Source organism: Terrapene carolina, unplaced genomic scaffold, assembly GCF_002925995.2.
Source record: "Terrapene carolina triunguis isolate 2854851 unplaced genomic scaffold, T_m_triunguis-2.0 Scaffold69, whole genome shotgun sequence".
Taxonomy (NCBI): domain Eukaryota; kingdom Metazoa; phylum Chordata; order Testudines; family Emydidae; genus Terrapene; species Terrapene triunguis.
In genome coordinates this window covers 15,565,929-15,581,340 of record NW_020664420.1, presented here as the reverse complement: position 1 = coordinate 15,581,340, position 15,412 = coordinate 15,565,929, and the positions used below count along the sequence as shown (strand labels likewise).

General features: G+C 35.8%; 1 protein-coding gene across 1 annotated transcript in view; it reads left to right on the top strand.

Annotated features, from left to right (window-relative positions):
• The window catches only part of LMAN1 (lectin, mannose binding 1), a 29,894-nt gene extending 15,162 nt beyond the window's left edge, over window positions 1–14,732 (top strand). Inside the window, exons 7-13 of the mRNA XM_024217477.3 lie at window positions 569–627; window positions 1,363–1,495; window positions 3,086–3,279; window positions 3,408–3,478; window positions 10,287–10,440; window positions 11,997–12,118; window positions 12,736–14,732. Coding sequence (XP_024073245.1) covers window positions 569–627; window positions 1,363–1,495; window positions 3,086–3,279; window positions 3,408–3,478; window positions 10,287–10,440; window positions 11,997–12,118; window positions 12,736–12,772 — 770 coding nt within the window. The 3' untranslated portion in view covers window positions 12,773–14,732. The remainder of the gene's footprint in view (window positions 1–568; window positions 628–1,362; window positions 1,496–3,085; window positions 3,280–3,407; window positions 3,479–10,286; window positions 10,441–11,996; window positions 12,119–12,735) is intronic.
• Window positions 14,733–15,412: the final 680 nt, after the last annotated feature.

Here is a 15,412-nt window from a genome sequence, read left to right as displayed (position 1 = left end):
GAAAGGAATTGTTGAAAAGATAAACTTTTTAAAAACAAACACCATCTATTTGTTTAGGTTTGAGATTTGCAACTTGGCAGTTTCATCCCAAATAAAACAAAGGAGTATTAGAACATTTTAAAGCCAGACTGACTGTACTTCCCAACTTCTTTCTTTGTGTGTGTGTGTGTGTGTGTGTGTGTGTATATATATATATATAATATAAGTTTTTGTTTTTGTTGGGTTGGGGTGGGCAGGCAGGGAACAGACGGGTGGAAGGGAAATTATCTAATACACTAGTTAGTATGTCCTTGTAACTTTTTAAAGTACTGTATAAAAGACTTTTCTCACTTCTTCTGTCTTTGGTATGCCATTCATCTGGGCTACAAATCCAAATGACCAACTAATGAGAACTGAGATAGCATACCACAAAACCCCAACAGTCAAAAGAAGGCTAGAATTGTATTGTAGTAAATCAGAAACTTCCATAATAAATTATAATGTGTTAGAAAAAATATTTCATAACTAATAGTGGTAATTTAAATACTAGTATATTCAGACTAATTTGATGTATTTGCTTTTTATCCAGATGACCACGATGTACTGTCTTTCCTAACTTTCCAGTTGACTGAGCCTGGGAAAGAAGCAGTAAGCATCTTTATGCATTAGAATATATTAATTTTACAGATGTGCATATGTTCAGCATGTGGCTGGGAGTCCATTAAAATGTCAGCACTGAAGCACCTTATTTCATGTTTTTCTTTTCTGTTTCAAAATGTTGATGTGGGTATACAGTCTACTATCTTGGGAAAATGAGACTAATACAATAAAATGTCTGAATAGTAAAATGTGGAAAAATCTTAAACTAGACACTTTGAAAGGGCACTGAATTAAATTGAATAGTTTTAAAAACAAAATATACTTGTTTTGTCATATTTATATTAATAGTGAAATTTTTAAAAAATTACTTTTCACTATTTCTCTTTCCTGGAAAATGCTTGGCCAGTTTCACTTTCTACTTCGCATAGCTCTTGTTTAGTACTGTAGTATTTGTTCACAATGTCTGTCTGTCTCTCACAGTAGAAAGTTCTGATGTTTCTAACTGCAAAACAATTCCCACAAACACAGTAGGAAAAATTAAAATGGTAGGAATCACAATAGGGATGTATAGTGTCTTATAATATCAACTTTACACTCTGAAGTATGTGTTTCCATAAGTGTAGAACTTATAGCAAGTAGCATGAGTGTTGAAGCATGTTTGTTTGCCTCAGAATGTGAACAAATCTTGACAAGAGAGCCCCTGGGAGATAAGATTTGTTGGAAAGAGGACTGAAAATGTTGAGGATTTCTAGTAATACCTTGTTTTTAAAAATTGCTTTAAAGCCTATTCCAGATGCAGAAATTCCCGAGAAGGATAAAGAGAAATATCAAGAGGAGTTTGAGCATTTTCAACAAGAACTGGATAAAAAGAAGGAAGAATTTCAGAAGGATCATCCTGACATGCAAGGGCAGCCAGGCAAGTTAAATAAACAAATTATTAATTGTCAGGGAAAACACATTATTAAACCTGAAGATGATGATATCCATGCTCACGATTACATTAGCTGTGCCAGTGTATTTAGAACTGGGGCCCAGTCCCATAAATCCTGAGCTCCCCCCAACTCCCTTATGTCAATTATTTTATCCAGAAGTTCTTTGGACTTCTCTATGCCAAGGGATTGCTGAAATATTAACAGACATGTATGATGTTCCTTTGTAACTGAAGGAGCGAATAGAAGTCTGTGTGCCTGTGGGGTGATGGGTGGACAGGTGGTTTTTTAATTGGCCAGGGGAAAAGTTTGTCTGTTTCTTGAAAAATTATTGAGAAAACTAATCTCTTCTGCTGATCTGAAAGTAAGGAGCCAGGCAAACATTTTCTGTGGATCTTCTTTCTGTCTGTGATGTGTTGGTTGTTAAGGCCCTAATTCAACAGTCCATCCCTATTCACTAAAGCCTTTGAGCATATGTGTAACTTCAAGTAGATATTTGAGTCCCATTAATTTCAACTCTGCAGAAATAACTAGCATTGAAATATTAAAAATACCAGTAACTCATGTTAACTCAGGGTTAGATTTGAAAGTTATGGCCTAAGTCTATTGTATACCATACCTCTAACAAATAGGACTACCAAATTATTAACGTCATGGTATTTAAAATATAAGTACCTAACAGTAGGCTCCTAAACCCATATTTAGGATCTTACACCTATAGCTCCCAGTGACTTAAATGAGATTTGTGAGTGAGCTGATCTTAAATTCAGGTCATTTATATTTAGATACCTAAATATGGATTTAGGGTCCCAGTTTAGAAAATTTTAGCTATGCCAGGTCTGCTGCTAGGATCATCTGTTCTGTCAAGTCATATGACCACCCTGCCCCCCACTTTGCATTCCTCCACTGACTCCCCCTTGCCCACTGTATCAAGCTTAAGCTTCTTGTCTTCACTTTATAACCCTCTACCATTTTAGCCCCACCTTGCCTTTCAAATCAGATTTTTTTTTTATTGCACAGTTGACTTCAGCTTTTACTTTGCTACTGAATGCTGGTTTTGATTGACTGCTTTTCTCCCATTCCCACATTGCTTGAGAAGAACTCCTGTCAAAATTTGGAAAGAGACCTCTTTATCTCAAAATTCTCCTTAAAATGTACTTTTACGATTATTCCTTCAAATCGCTTCTGATTGACAATGGTTAGGCTGGTGACTACTGAGACCACTATGACTACTAATTTACGCAAACTTGTCTGTCCATATTATTACCTTGTCTGTCTTGCACATTGTCTGAATCGCAGCTTGAGCTTTCTGAAGCAGGGACTGTCTTTGGTTGGGGTTTTTTTGATGTGTGTTTTTTTTTTTTTTTACTGTGACTAATACAAAAGGGGCTCTAATCCTAGGCTGGGGTTTTGAGGTGCTGCAGGTATTAATATAAATACAAAAATGAGTGTGCTCATAACCTCTGGGTGTTTTTGGGGGCTGAGGTGAAATAAAACTCTATGGCATATGAATATGCATGCACATATTTGACTATCTGAAAATGGGGAACTATAATAAGTCATTTATTTTTTGTTAGCGGATGATTTCTATGAAACTGTAAGTGATCGTGAATTGAGACAAATCTTTGAAGGGCAGAATCGAATTCATCTTGAAATCAAGCAGCTTAATAGGCAGTTGGACATGATTCTCGATGAGCAGAGGAGGTACGTCTCTGCATTAACAGAAGAGATTACCAAAAGAGGAGCTGGTATTCCAGGCCAACAAGGACAGGTGAACTCAAAACGTGTATCATTGTTAATATGTTGACATGAATTCAAACATGTAATCAGTTTACTTCTTTTCTACATGCATAGCTCTGTACTCTGGCATTGACCATTTTGGGGGGTTTGTTTTTTCAGGTCTCCCAACAAGAGCTTGACACTATTGTGAAAACTCAAGAGGAGGTCCTCAGACAAGTGAATGAAATGAGGTAATGTGTGTCCTTAGTGTCTTGTTGAAGACCTGATTCAAATTTCTCTTACACTGGTTTTACAAAGGTCTAACTCCATTTTGTACTTCATTGTAATTCTTCCTGATTTAAACCAGTGTAGGTCAGGTCAAACTGAAATCTGAAAAATGTGTACATGAGTGTAGAGGGAACTTCATGTACAGACAGTAGTTAAGTGAGCCTCTTTACATTTCTCTTACATAGGTAAATGAAGGATTAAGATTTCAGATGTTACTCTGACAATATGAGGTTAAAGGGACATCATCAGCTGGGAGGCTAGTCAATTTTTTAAAAGAGGTTTCAGGTTACTGCGCTTGCCTCTGAGTCCAGGTGTCAATTTTTCTGTTTTTACAATCTTATTTTCCTGGGTTTTTTGTTCTTAAAAGAGAAAACTTCTTCCCTGTTTCATTGTGGAAAAGGAGCCACACAAACTGGGAAACTGACTGTGGAGGGGAAACAGTGAAAGTGACTTTTGAGGAGTGTTTTATAGAAAATATTTTCATAGCATTTGTGCTTCCCAGGCAAATTATCTTGGCCATAGCAAGATCCTTTGTGGACCTATGGAATCGTCTCATTTCCTTGATTATACCAAGCTCTTCTTCCCTGCATATAAAATGCACACAGTAAACAAACTGAAAGACATTATCTTTTCTCTAATCTTTTTGTCACCACCTAAAATGACTGTTTGTACCATAGTAGCTTAAAATCCAGACTAATTTTGTTTATTGAAAAGTAGGCAACTTTTTAATTTGGCTGATATTTCTCAATCTTATAGCCTCTTGAATTTGGCTCTGGACATTGTAAAAATAGAATTTTTTTTGTTCACACTATTAATATTGTATCACTTTTGATTACTGCTGTCCCCATGACATAACACTATCTATATGGGGGATTAGGTTGATATAACTCGGGGGTCCCCAACGCAGTGTCTGTGGGAACCATGGCGCCCGCCAGGGCGTCTAAGTGCGCCCGCGTACTGGCCAGCGGACGAGCATCCACCGAAATGCCGCCAAGAAGCAGTCATCCAGAGGCGTCGCCGGCGAAATGATGCCTATTGACGTTGCCACTTGTCAGCGGCATTTTGGTGGCATTTCGGCGGATGCTCGTCCGCCACCACCGTCCTCCATAGACGAAAAAGATTGGGGACCACTGGTATAACTACATCGCTCATGGATGTGGATTTTTCATGAGCAACGTAGAGGTGTATAGTGTCGACCAGATCTTAGGGACAAACAGTCAGGGACACGCGTGCTCTATCATGGCTAATCGCCATTGATGGACTTATCCTCCCTGAGCTTATCTAATCCTTTTTTGAACTCAGGTTTGTACCTCATCATGAGAAGATGATATTGTTAGCAATGTAACTATCTCAGAAGACCGTAACATTAGTGCAGTGACTTTCAACCTATGGTCTGCGGACCCCTAGGGGTATGCAGACTGTTTAAGATTTCCAAAGGGGTCCACACCTGTATTTGAAATTTGTTAGGGGCCCACAAATGAAAAAAGGTTGAAAACCACTGCATTAGTGAATTCTGGCTTCTGAAAAAAGCGTTTTCTGCCAGCCATAGGTGTTTTTCATGCCAGGAGCAAACACGTGAAATTAAATATTTCCGGTATATGTGTTAGTGTCAAACAAGTTATGTTAAGGAAGTTAGCTTTCCAGGGACATCGACTAGCACTGTTCAAAAGTTCATAAATTTTAATATTTTTTGTATGTTCAGAAGTTACCATTCAGATAAGTGTTTTTTTCTTCAGTATGTACATCAAAAATTATTATGATTAGATCAGTTGGACTTGTCCCTCTAAGTGTATCTAATCTTTATTGCTCTGTGGTTTGAGCATTGGCCTGCTAAACCCAGGGTTGTGAGTTCAGTCCTTGAGGGGGCTACTTAGGGATCTGGGGCAAAATCAGTACTTTGTCCTGCTAGTGAAGGCAGGGGGGGGGCTGGACTCAATGACCTTTCAGGGTCCCTTCCAGTTCTATGAGAGAGAGGTACAGCAAGGCAAAAATATTTCTGCGAATAGTTTATTTGCTGAAAAATACAGTTTTGGTCAACTCAAAACTATTTGTGTTGAGTTTGACTAATAGTTTGGACTGAACCAAAAAAATCAAAACACAAAAATTTCAAAACAAAATGTCAAAAGCAAAGGAGGACTAGATCCAGAAAATGGCAGAGGAGGACAACCGCTTTCTTTATAACCTTTATCCTAGTTGGTAAGGTGCTCACCTGGGATTTGGGAGGCCGAGGTTCTATTTCTGCCCCTCTGCTTGATATGGAGAAGGGATTTAAAACTTGGTCTCCCTCATAGGGTGAGTGGTGGGCGGGGTGGTCATCCTAGCCATTGGGCTATGGGATATTCTGATATGGATCTCTCTGTTTGTTCTGTTGAAGATGTTCTACTTTTTTTAAAAAACGCTCATTGGGGTAGGGACTTGAACTTAAGTATCCCACATCCTAGGTGAGTGCCCTAACTCCTGCGCTATAGTCATTCTGTCTTTCTCTGGTCCAGTGACTGTTCAATGCAGGGCTTTGGAGCGGAACCCAGAGCTGGAGCACGGTGGAGCTGCAGGTTTTTGCCTGGCGCTGGAGCGGAGCCGGAGCACAGCTCCAAAGCCCTGGCAATGTCATGAATGACAGTGAATTGCTACCGTGAATTACAGTTGTCTCTGGGCCACTTGTTTCCTGTCTCTGGGCCAGGAAAAGAGAGTGAGAATTACTCCTGTAGCCTGTTAGGGCACTTACCTAGGAATGAGGGACCCAGGTTCAAATCCCTACTCCAATGACTATTTATAGAGTGGAACACTTCAACAGGCGAGATTGAGAGAGACCCAAATAATGCATGTTTAAAAATCTCTGCTCACAGTTGTATATTGGCACACAGCTACTCTTATTTGAACCTTTTGTAAAAATAAATTATCACTTTGTTCTTTGGTTGTGGCTTGTAGCTTAAGTATTAATAAAACGAATGGATTTTAATATTGGGAATTTTCTGAAAGGCATGTTTGTACATTGTATTCAAAATTGTTCACAGTTGTATAATTTAATTCCTTTAACTTTGTATTCACAAAAGTTAAAATGTTCATTATCTTTTGTAAAAATTTTGCAGACAACTTTATGCTATAATTATAAACAATTGTATTTTACCAGTATTAATAGTTCAAGGGAAACATCTTGTAATTCATCTAAGTAGGTCAGGTTTTTTGTAGAACAAAGATTAGAGTACTTCCATTTTCACTCTTGTTCTTCCAGGAAAGCTTTTATTTTAATATTCTTGACCAATCCTTATGCCAAGCAAGTAAATTAGATTTTCTTGTTAACATTGGTAGTCTGCCCTTTCAGTGACTACTTATTAGGTATGCATTTGCGTAACATCTTAATATTTTCTGCTTAGATTAAAGAAATGTCTTATGTTATAGATAAGGAAATAACAAAAATAAACAGCCCACTGCTGCTTTATTGGTCATCCCTGGAGGAAAAGGACTTATTGTCAAAGTAATTTTCATGTCAAGATTTGTAGATTTCTTAATCATCTGATTACAGAAGAATCCTTGCCAGTGTAGACAATAGCAACAAACAGCATGTTGTCTTTGTAGGAGCAACGTAATTTAAATTTGACATGGCCCACATTTATTTAGAGAACTTAATATTTTCTTTTAATAACAAAAATGGATCATAGTTAATTTTGTCTTTTTTTAATCTTACCCCATCATGTATTCTTAGTGCTAGAAGTCAATGGTTGATTCAGAGACTTAGAACACCTGCTCCCGTAAAGCCATCCCATATATAATGGACAGAAATTATTACAAAAATCAATTTACTGTATTTGTACAGATTTCATTATAACAAGCGTTTATTAGGTGGAGGTCACTATAGCTGTTGAATATAGCTTGCATGGCTTAGATTACAAGCAAAATTATTTCTCAAATATATGCAGTCTGTTCCAGAAAAAAGACTTGTAAAAGTAATTCAAACAAAGGCCTGGTTTCACAAATTGACTTCTGATATAGTGATGATAAAAAGAAAACTGCGGGGGAGGGAAAACATTGGATGAAAAGTTCACTAATCTTACTTAGCATGTATACGTTTGTGTCACATTCAGAGTTTTATTTAGGCTTGGAAGGATTAGATTTTTTTTTATAGGTAAATGTCTGTAAACGACAATTTTAACACACACACACACACACACACACACACACACACACACACACACACACACACACACACACACACACTTCCATCAATGATGATCGAAATTTACATATAGGCTAAGTGAGAAATGCTGCTTGAGAACTTACTACAGTTTGATTTAAGCATATTTGTATATTTTGCCATGTGATGACAATTTGTGTTTTAATAGCTATAAAGCTTTAACTGTTCGAATTTCAATATCTGCTGTCATTAAATAATTGTCACCCCTTTTGCCTGATCATAATTTCCCTCAACTGTGATATTATCTCTCAAAATTGTTTAAAAAAAAAAAATCGAATTCTGCCAAGCCTAGTTATATTTGACCGTTGAAGAGGAAAAATACAGAAAGGTTGAGAGCTGTTTGTAGGGCCACTTTGGCTAGTGTTGTTAGCAGTGGCTGGCAGAAGGAAAAGGTAAACCCCTCTTTTTATCATAGTACATTTTGAATTGTGTTCAGAATGGGAACTTATTTTTGGCAAATACCAAAAGTCATGCAGTAACTTATGGCTGACAATATTTTGCTTACTGTGAAGTAAATCTCCTGGAATTATCCATTCTAAATTTGAAATTTAACCAGGAAGAGCAGACTGTAACTATGTTCTTAAAACTCACTTTCTGTTTAAAAGCTATTAAAGAAAGTAATGTGGAGCGGGATACTTCTTATGTTAAGTTATTTTTTTTGTCTTTTTGTGAGAAACCTGAAATGAAAAGGGGATTCCTGGGTTTTGTCATTTAAGAAGACTGATAGAGAAGAAAAGTAGAATTCTTGAAAAGCTGTACCAAGGAGAAATATACCTAATAATGAATGAAAGTCTAGCATGTTGTATTGGTTGATTTTTCCCTGAGCCTCATAAAGAAACTAAGGATAGTAACCAAATTCAAGAAACCGATGAAATATCTAATTGTCAGCTCATGAAAACAAGAATATTTCCATATTAATAACTGAAAGAAACAAATAGATTTTTAGGCTAGTCATATCTAAATATTATACCAGTATGGTTAGTAATTAAATAACTTGAGTGCTTCTTATTAACTCAGTACTGGCTATGTCTGGGGTAAAACTGAGATGAGTGTTAGCCCAGGATATACAGTACTGATCAAGTTAAGAATCCTCCCCACCAAATGATCTAAATACACTTCACTGCAATCACAATGGAGGGAGAAACCTCTAGTGAACTGTGGTTTAACAATACATATACTACTACAATCAAAACCACTCACAGAATCTGCAGTCATAAATAGTATATTTGTGGTGTAGTGCTTGTAGATATATATGGTGCATTGTCCTGTTACCTTTTGGATACTTATACTTTTTACATTTTCCCCTTACAGAATTCCAAAAATAAAGAGACTGATCTTGAAATTCAAATGCTTAGTTTAATGATGTGACTGGTAATTAATGCAAAAGTTAGGGGGTGTTTAAAGTTTTAATTTGTGTTATAACTATTAATTGTAATTAAATTAACCATTACGTTTATAGATGATCAGACACTAGCAGCAAAACTTGATCTTTGCTTTCACCTCTAGCTCTTACAATAAACGTAATCCTATTTTGAATTTTAAAGAATGTATAAAAATGGTTTAACAGTCTTTCTAGTGCGTGGAATTATACGCATTGGTAACTGCAGTACAACAATGGTAAACATTCAAGCCAAATGACTTGAGTTTTTAGATGGAAGTTGAGTCACAGACCGTTGGATGAAGAGTTAGGGCTTTACATACAGATAGTTGTCAAGCTGTCTTGTCTGAACAAAATGTAAAGTTTAAAGTAAATTAAATCCAAGATATAAATTTTGATTATTCTGTTAATAATGAAGGGATTAACATTCACATGATAAATGTTTTAGCTGTAGACTTTAATCCTCTTTGCAACTGAAAAAAAGCATCACAATAGGGAAAAATTATATGAACATATTGATAGAGGAGCATGTATGTTTTCTTCATTGATTAGTTTATATTAGTTATGGAGTTTCAACTTTTTGTGGATTTAATTTGATTTGTTGTAACAACAAAATGAATTCATGTGAACACAGTATTAAGTATTACAGCAGTGTATATGGGGAAATGAGTTTCTCATGTAAAAGGTAATCATGGAACATGAATGGCCCTAAATCTTTTCTTATCCCTAAAGCCTCTTCTTTATTTCTTACATGACTGCATTATTTTTTTTTTTTTTTGGAACAGCTTTTAGTTTCCTTAAAAGATAGCATTATACCATGTTTATCCTAAAGCCTTGGTCAGATCCACAGATTCAAAACATTTGTTTGAGACTTCATCAAAAAATAAGCCAAAGCAGATGCTTAGCAAAAGAATATTCACCATAGAGCTGATTTTGCTTTTACTATAGCTTTGGGACATGTTGCACTCTACAAAATTGAGATTCTTCTGCTCAATGCAGGTTTAAAAATTGGTATTTTGAAAAACTAAGTGCTTCATATCTTCACAGATATTCATGGAAGCTATAAAAAAAGTGTCCTACCTTTGTTTGTAAGATGTTAAATTGAAACTAATCTTAATAGGTTATAAATGTAGCATGTATGCAAGAGGGAATTTTTCAGGAACTGCCCCCATGCTGAAACAAGTAGTCTTTTTGTTTTCAGAAATTCTATGGGTGACACTCTGAGGTTGGTCAGTGGAGTTCAGCACCCTGGCTCTGCAGGAGGACTCTATGAAACAACTCAGCACTTCAATGACATCAAAGAGCATCTTCATATAGTAAAGAGGGACATCGAGCATTTAGTACAGCGAAATATGGTAATTTGTGTACTACTAGTGTAAAGAATGGCTGCGGAAATTCAGCATATGGCTGTTAGTGAAATGTTGGGGAAAGCCAGCATGTAATTTACTGAACAATTAATCTTTCATTAAGCTGCTCTACTGAAACTGTTTTGCCTTAACTGCATGATCAGTGTTTTGATAGGCATAAAAAGCATGATATTTTTAACTGCCTTAACTTGAAATCACATTTATAATGTGCATGCCAATCTTGTATTAATGTAAATAGTCAGTTAAATGCACAACTGCCCATTTGAGCGTGCACAGTTCTCAATGTTTGCTGTTGTAGTAATTGCACACTCAAACACAAACATTGTTCAGAATCTGATCAAAAATAAATGTGTGACCACTTAGAAGATAATTCCTCAGACTACACTAGAATTTTTTTTTTCAAATTGCATGAAGAGGACCTACAGCAATTGTCATAGCTAATACTTAATAATAGAAAACGCTTTTTATTATAAAGGTACCTGTATGTGTATGGGGGGCACATACACTACTTTATCATACTTGCAAAGCAAGAGCTGCAATCGTTTAAAAAACCCAGCTGTAAGAAACTGTGTGGGAATTGCTGTCAAATACTGCATATGAGTTGCTTTAATATGGTTGTTTGAATATTTACCTATACAGTAGCCTGAAACTTGTAACCTGTGGAATCACTCAATCTTGGTGGTGTGTGTGGTTTTTTTGTTTGTTTGTTTGTTTTTTGGAATGATGCAATGTTTTCTTTGTAAGCTGGGAACATTGATTCAAATGACTTCCTATTTGTCCATCTAATGTATTTAGCAGAGCTCCATCCATAATAGGCCTGTTCTGTCTTTAGTAACAGGCCTGAGATGCATTCGGAGTATGAATACATCTCAGATATTTTTTGGCCATCCCATATTTTTAACTTCTGTATTTACAAAGCAAAAACGCTTGGAATTTCCGGAAAACTGAAAGAAAAGGTTGGCACCTTTTGTCCCACAATCTGATGTGTTCCCCTAACAATGGCATGTTATTTTTCTTTTCACCAGTTTCTAAGACCATAAGTAACTGGCTTCAGCATGTGCTTCAGTAATAACATCATCTGCAGACCTCCCAGCTGCCCCTATTGCTGCAAGGAAAGTCCAAGCATGCTGATGTGCTTTAACATGGAGAGTGTCTATTTTGCATATAGCTCAGGCATTCGGAACTTCCCAACTACAATCCAGATTAGATAATTCAAGGCCCCTTCACCACCGCTGCGCTCAAATGGCTTATGAGTCCTGCAAGAAATTATTTTTTTTAATTATTATGTCTGGGGTGCTTAACTAAACATGTATCCTCGCACTCCCAGCCTCCAAGTAACTTCAATCTGTTCAGCTCTCATACACAAAAATAAAAATTAAAACATCTTGAGTCTCCTACCCACACGCTCCTTCACTTTCCCCTGTTCTTTCTGTAAACATGTATTTGCAACTTTCTTTTGAAAATGTTGTTGTTTTTTAAAATAGCAGTCTTAAAAATTCAATTGGCATCTTTCTGCATTATCTTAACAAATTTTTGCTTTCTAGCCATCAAATGAGAAACCAAAGTGTCCAGAATTACCACCGTTTCCATCATGCCTGTCTACAACTCACTTCTTCATTTTTGTAGCAGTTCAAACAGTGTTATTCATCGGTTATATCATGTATAGGTAAGTTACTCTTTAAAAGATTGATTGATAGATATCTTTATTTAGGAGTTCTAATTTTAAGTACAGTTAAAGTGACATGATCATATTAATCATTGTTTTCAAAACAAACTTGTATTATTAAGTTAGATTTTTAAAATATTTTTTATTATATATTTGCACATACACTTGATTTGCCATGGCTGACAAATTAAAATAGCACAGTCAGCTTTCCTCTTTGATGTATATATCCCTTAGCACAGTGCTACATTGTTAAACTCAAACATGGCAGAGGAATCTTTTTAACTATGTCAGTTAAACTTTCTCAAAATACGCTAATTCACACTTTTTTTATGTATTGGGCTTGGTTTTCTAAAATGTTTTTTTTTGTTTTGTTTTGTTTTTGGTGGAGGGAGTTGGGGGGGGTTTATTTTATTTTTTTTATAAAACCTAAATTTTGGGTTGAATGTTCTGTTAGCCAATCTGATTAATGTCCCTGATCGTGCCATGCTTGCAATGTAATTGATGCTTTATTGGAAAAAAAATATTGCTTATATGAGTAGCCTTCTCACGTAATGAAATGTACTAAGTTCTTTGTGCATTATCTCCTGCTTTTTTTTTTTTCTTCTTTTCGTTTTTAGGAGTCAGCAAGAAGCAGCAGCTAAAAAGTTCTTTTGATGATCTGTTCCTTTTGTGTGTATATGCCTGCAGTATGTATGCACAGAATATTACACAAGTCTGTAAAGGGGAGAAATTCTAGTGTTTAAAATGCTTCAATATTGTAAATTATTGAATTTTTGCTAAACAAAATAAGTTCTTGTTTAAAACATTAATACTGTGGTTTAAAAACAGCCCTTAGAGCAATGGAGCAAGTATAAAGGAAATCTGTGGATCTTTTTTACTTTTAAACGTTTCTGGTACATACTGGGACTTGACCATGGTATTCCTATTGTTTTATCAATAAGTTTCCAAGGTAGGAGAATTGGGGCATAGAGGTCCAGTCACTACTGCTGAGTATTTCATGTCCAATGATTTGTGCAGAAAAATATATTTAAGCATCCTGACATATGAGATTTCTTTTAAATAAAATTGCATTCCTCTAATTTGGGGAAAAAAGCATCGTTATAAATATTTTATTTGTCATTTGGATTTCAGTTTGGCAATGATTTAGTGGCTTGTAGATCTAAATTTCACAAGAGTTTGTAGAAATAACTTGGTAATTTGTGGACCCTGAAAGACAAAGGCCTTTAATAACAGTCTGACTAGTAGCTGCTGGAGTGTAGAACAAAGGCTCTCTATGCAGAACAAGCAAACAAAGGCTTGTCTCTTATGAGACAATGGGAGAAAACAATACATTCTAATAGAGTAGAGGTCCTTTAAGCAGTTGTGTGGGGATTGTTAGGGTTATAGTAGTTTCATGACTGACCGTAATTTTGTAAAGTAATTAATGGAACCTCTCTGACAAAGAGATAATATTGCTGATATTTCTTAAACTCCAGTTGAAATAAGGGCATATTTAGATTGACAAATGCTTTTATTTTTATAAGCGGTTTCATGAATCTAATAGAAATATCACAATGGAGACTCTGGTTAATATTTTACATAGTAAGTGTTGAAAACTAGAAGTTCTGTGTACACGTTTCCTACTTCCTCACAAGCCGTTGCCTCAGACGTGTTTTGCTGTTAGTCCAGCAATTCTTACTGAACCAGTATTGTGTAAGTTAACTAAGTGTTCAGTCTGATGGATTTGAAGATTGTTTAACATTGCTTATCATGTGAACATTTGCTTCAGGGACAAAATGGAACAGATGCTCAAATTAGTAATAAGAAAAGGATTCACTCTACTTTGTTTACATATCCATAGTAACCTGTTCTTGAGTAGCTCTCCTACAGAGTATTTCTAAGTTTCTGCAAGGCACATGATGAAAACTGGACATTGGGACTGTTCATTTTTAATTACAGAATGTGTTTGTCTCAATACCTGCAGAAATTGTCTAGTACTTAATGTATGTAACTTTGACTCCTTTGGAGGAGGCAATACATGCTGTCAAGTTCAGTGTCATGAAAAACTATTTGTTAGTATTGTGCCTGAGAATTTGGAGAAATAATAAATCTATGCAATATATTTTTGTTACTTTAAAAATTAAACGATCATATAAATGTGGATGTCTATGCTATACCAATAAAGTGTGATTAGATCCATTCCACACCTATTTGTATAGCTAAAGTATGTGATACACTATAAATGGTATAGTTTAATAAATTTACTTAAATTATGGGAAGGCTTTGTTTACTGTACCGATAGGAGAAACTACTGCCCCAAACTGATCTACATAGATAAAGACAAGTCAATGGCAGAACGCTTGCTATAGCCTAGAGTAACACAAGGCAGCAATTAATCTGCTTTCTTCTCTCACACCAGTAAGTATTTACAGATGCCTTGGACTAAACTAAATTAATGAAGAAAATGCCAATGTTTTATCAGATTGTTGTATTGTAGTTAATTATCTTTCTAACAATGCACAGTATTATTTCTTTCACCTCTGGCGCTGGAACATGGTCAAACAAACAAAACCCCCACTTTCATGATAGATAAATAGTTTGTATGTTCTGCTGAAAGAATAGATCTCATATGGTCCTACTTTCCAGAATACATTTGGTAAAGTGATGTACAGTTCTTGAAGATATCTTCCAATTAATACATTCTTGTTTCTCCATTTTGTGAATCTCTCCAACTATGACTTATTCAATTTGAAAATTAAAATGTTGAAGCAACCAGTGGTATTGTATCTTGTGTTGGGAAGAGGAAAACACTGGGGGCAACTTGTGCAGTTTCTGAATTAGCTCACTATCTAAAATTGTATGTACACTATCATGTTAAATTAAAATGCATTTATGCTGCGGATGGACCTGATCCCATGGGAAACAGTAGCAGTTTGCCATTGACTTCTGTGGAAACAGAAGGCCCAAAATGTGTAACTTTCAAAAGCTGATCGCATCTAATTCTACAATGAAACAATTCATGGTTTATCCTTGCTACTTGCTGGAGGGGTGGAAAGTATAAATCATCTTGGTAATTACTTGACTTTACTCTTGTTCCTACCATGACTTTAAACTGTGGCTTTTTCGTCAGACTATCTTGTTAGCTAAAATACTGTTTCATTAGTGCCACTAATTGTTGCAATGTTGTGTGCAAACACACTTGCTTTTTTCAAACAGAAATTGAGTCTTAGAGAGATGAAAAAACTTGGAATCTAATTTTAACAGTTTGAGGGGCAAATTAGCCTGGTCTGAGACTTAAAATTGAGCGTAGCATGA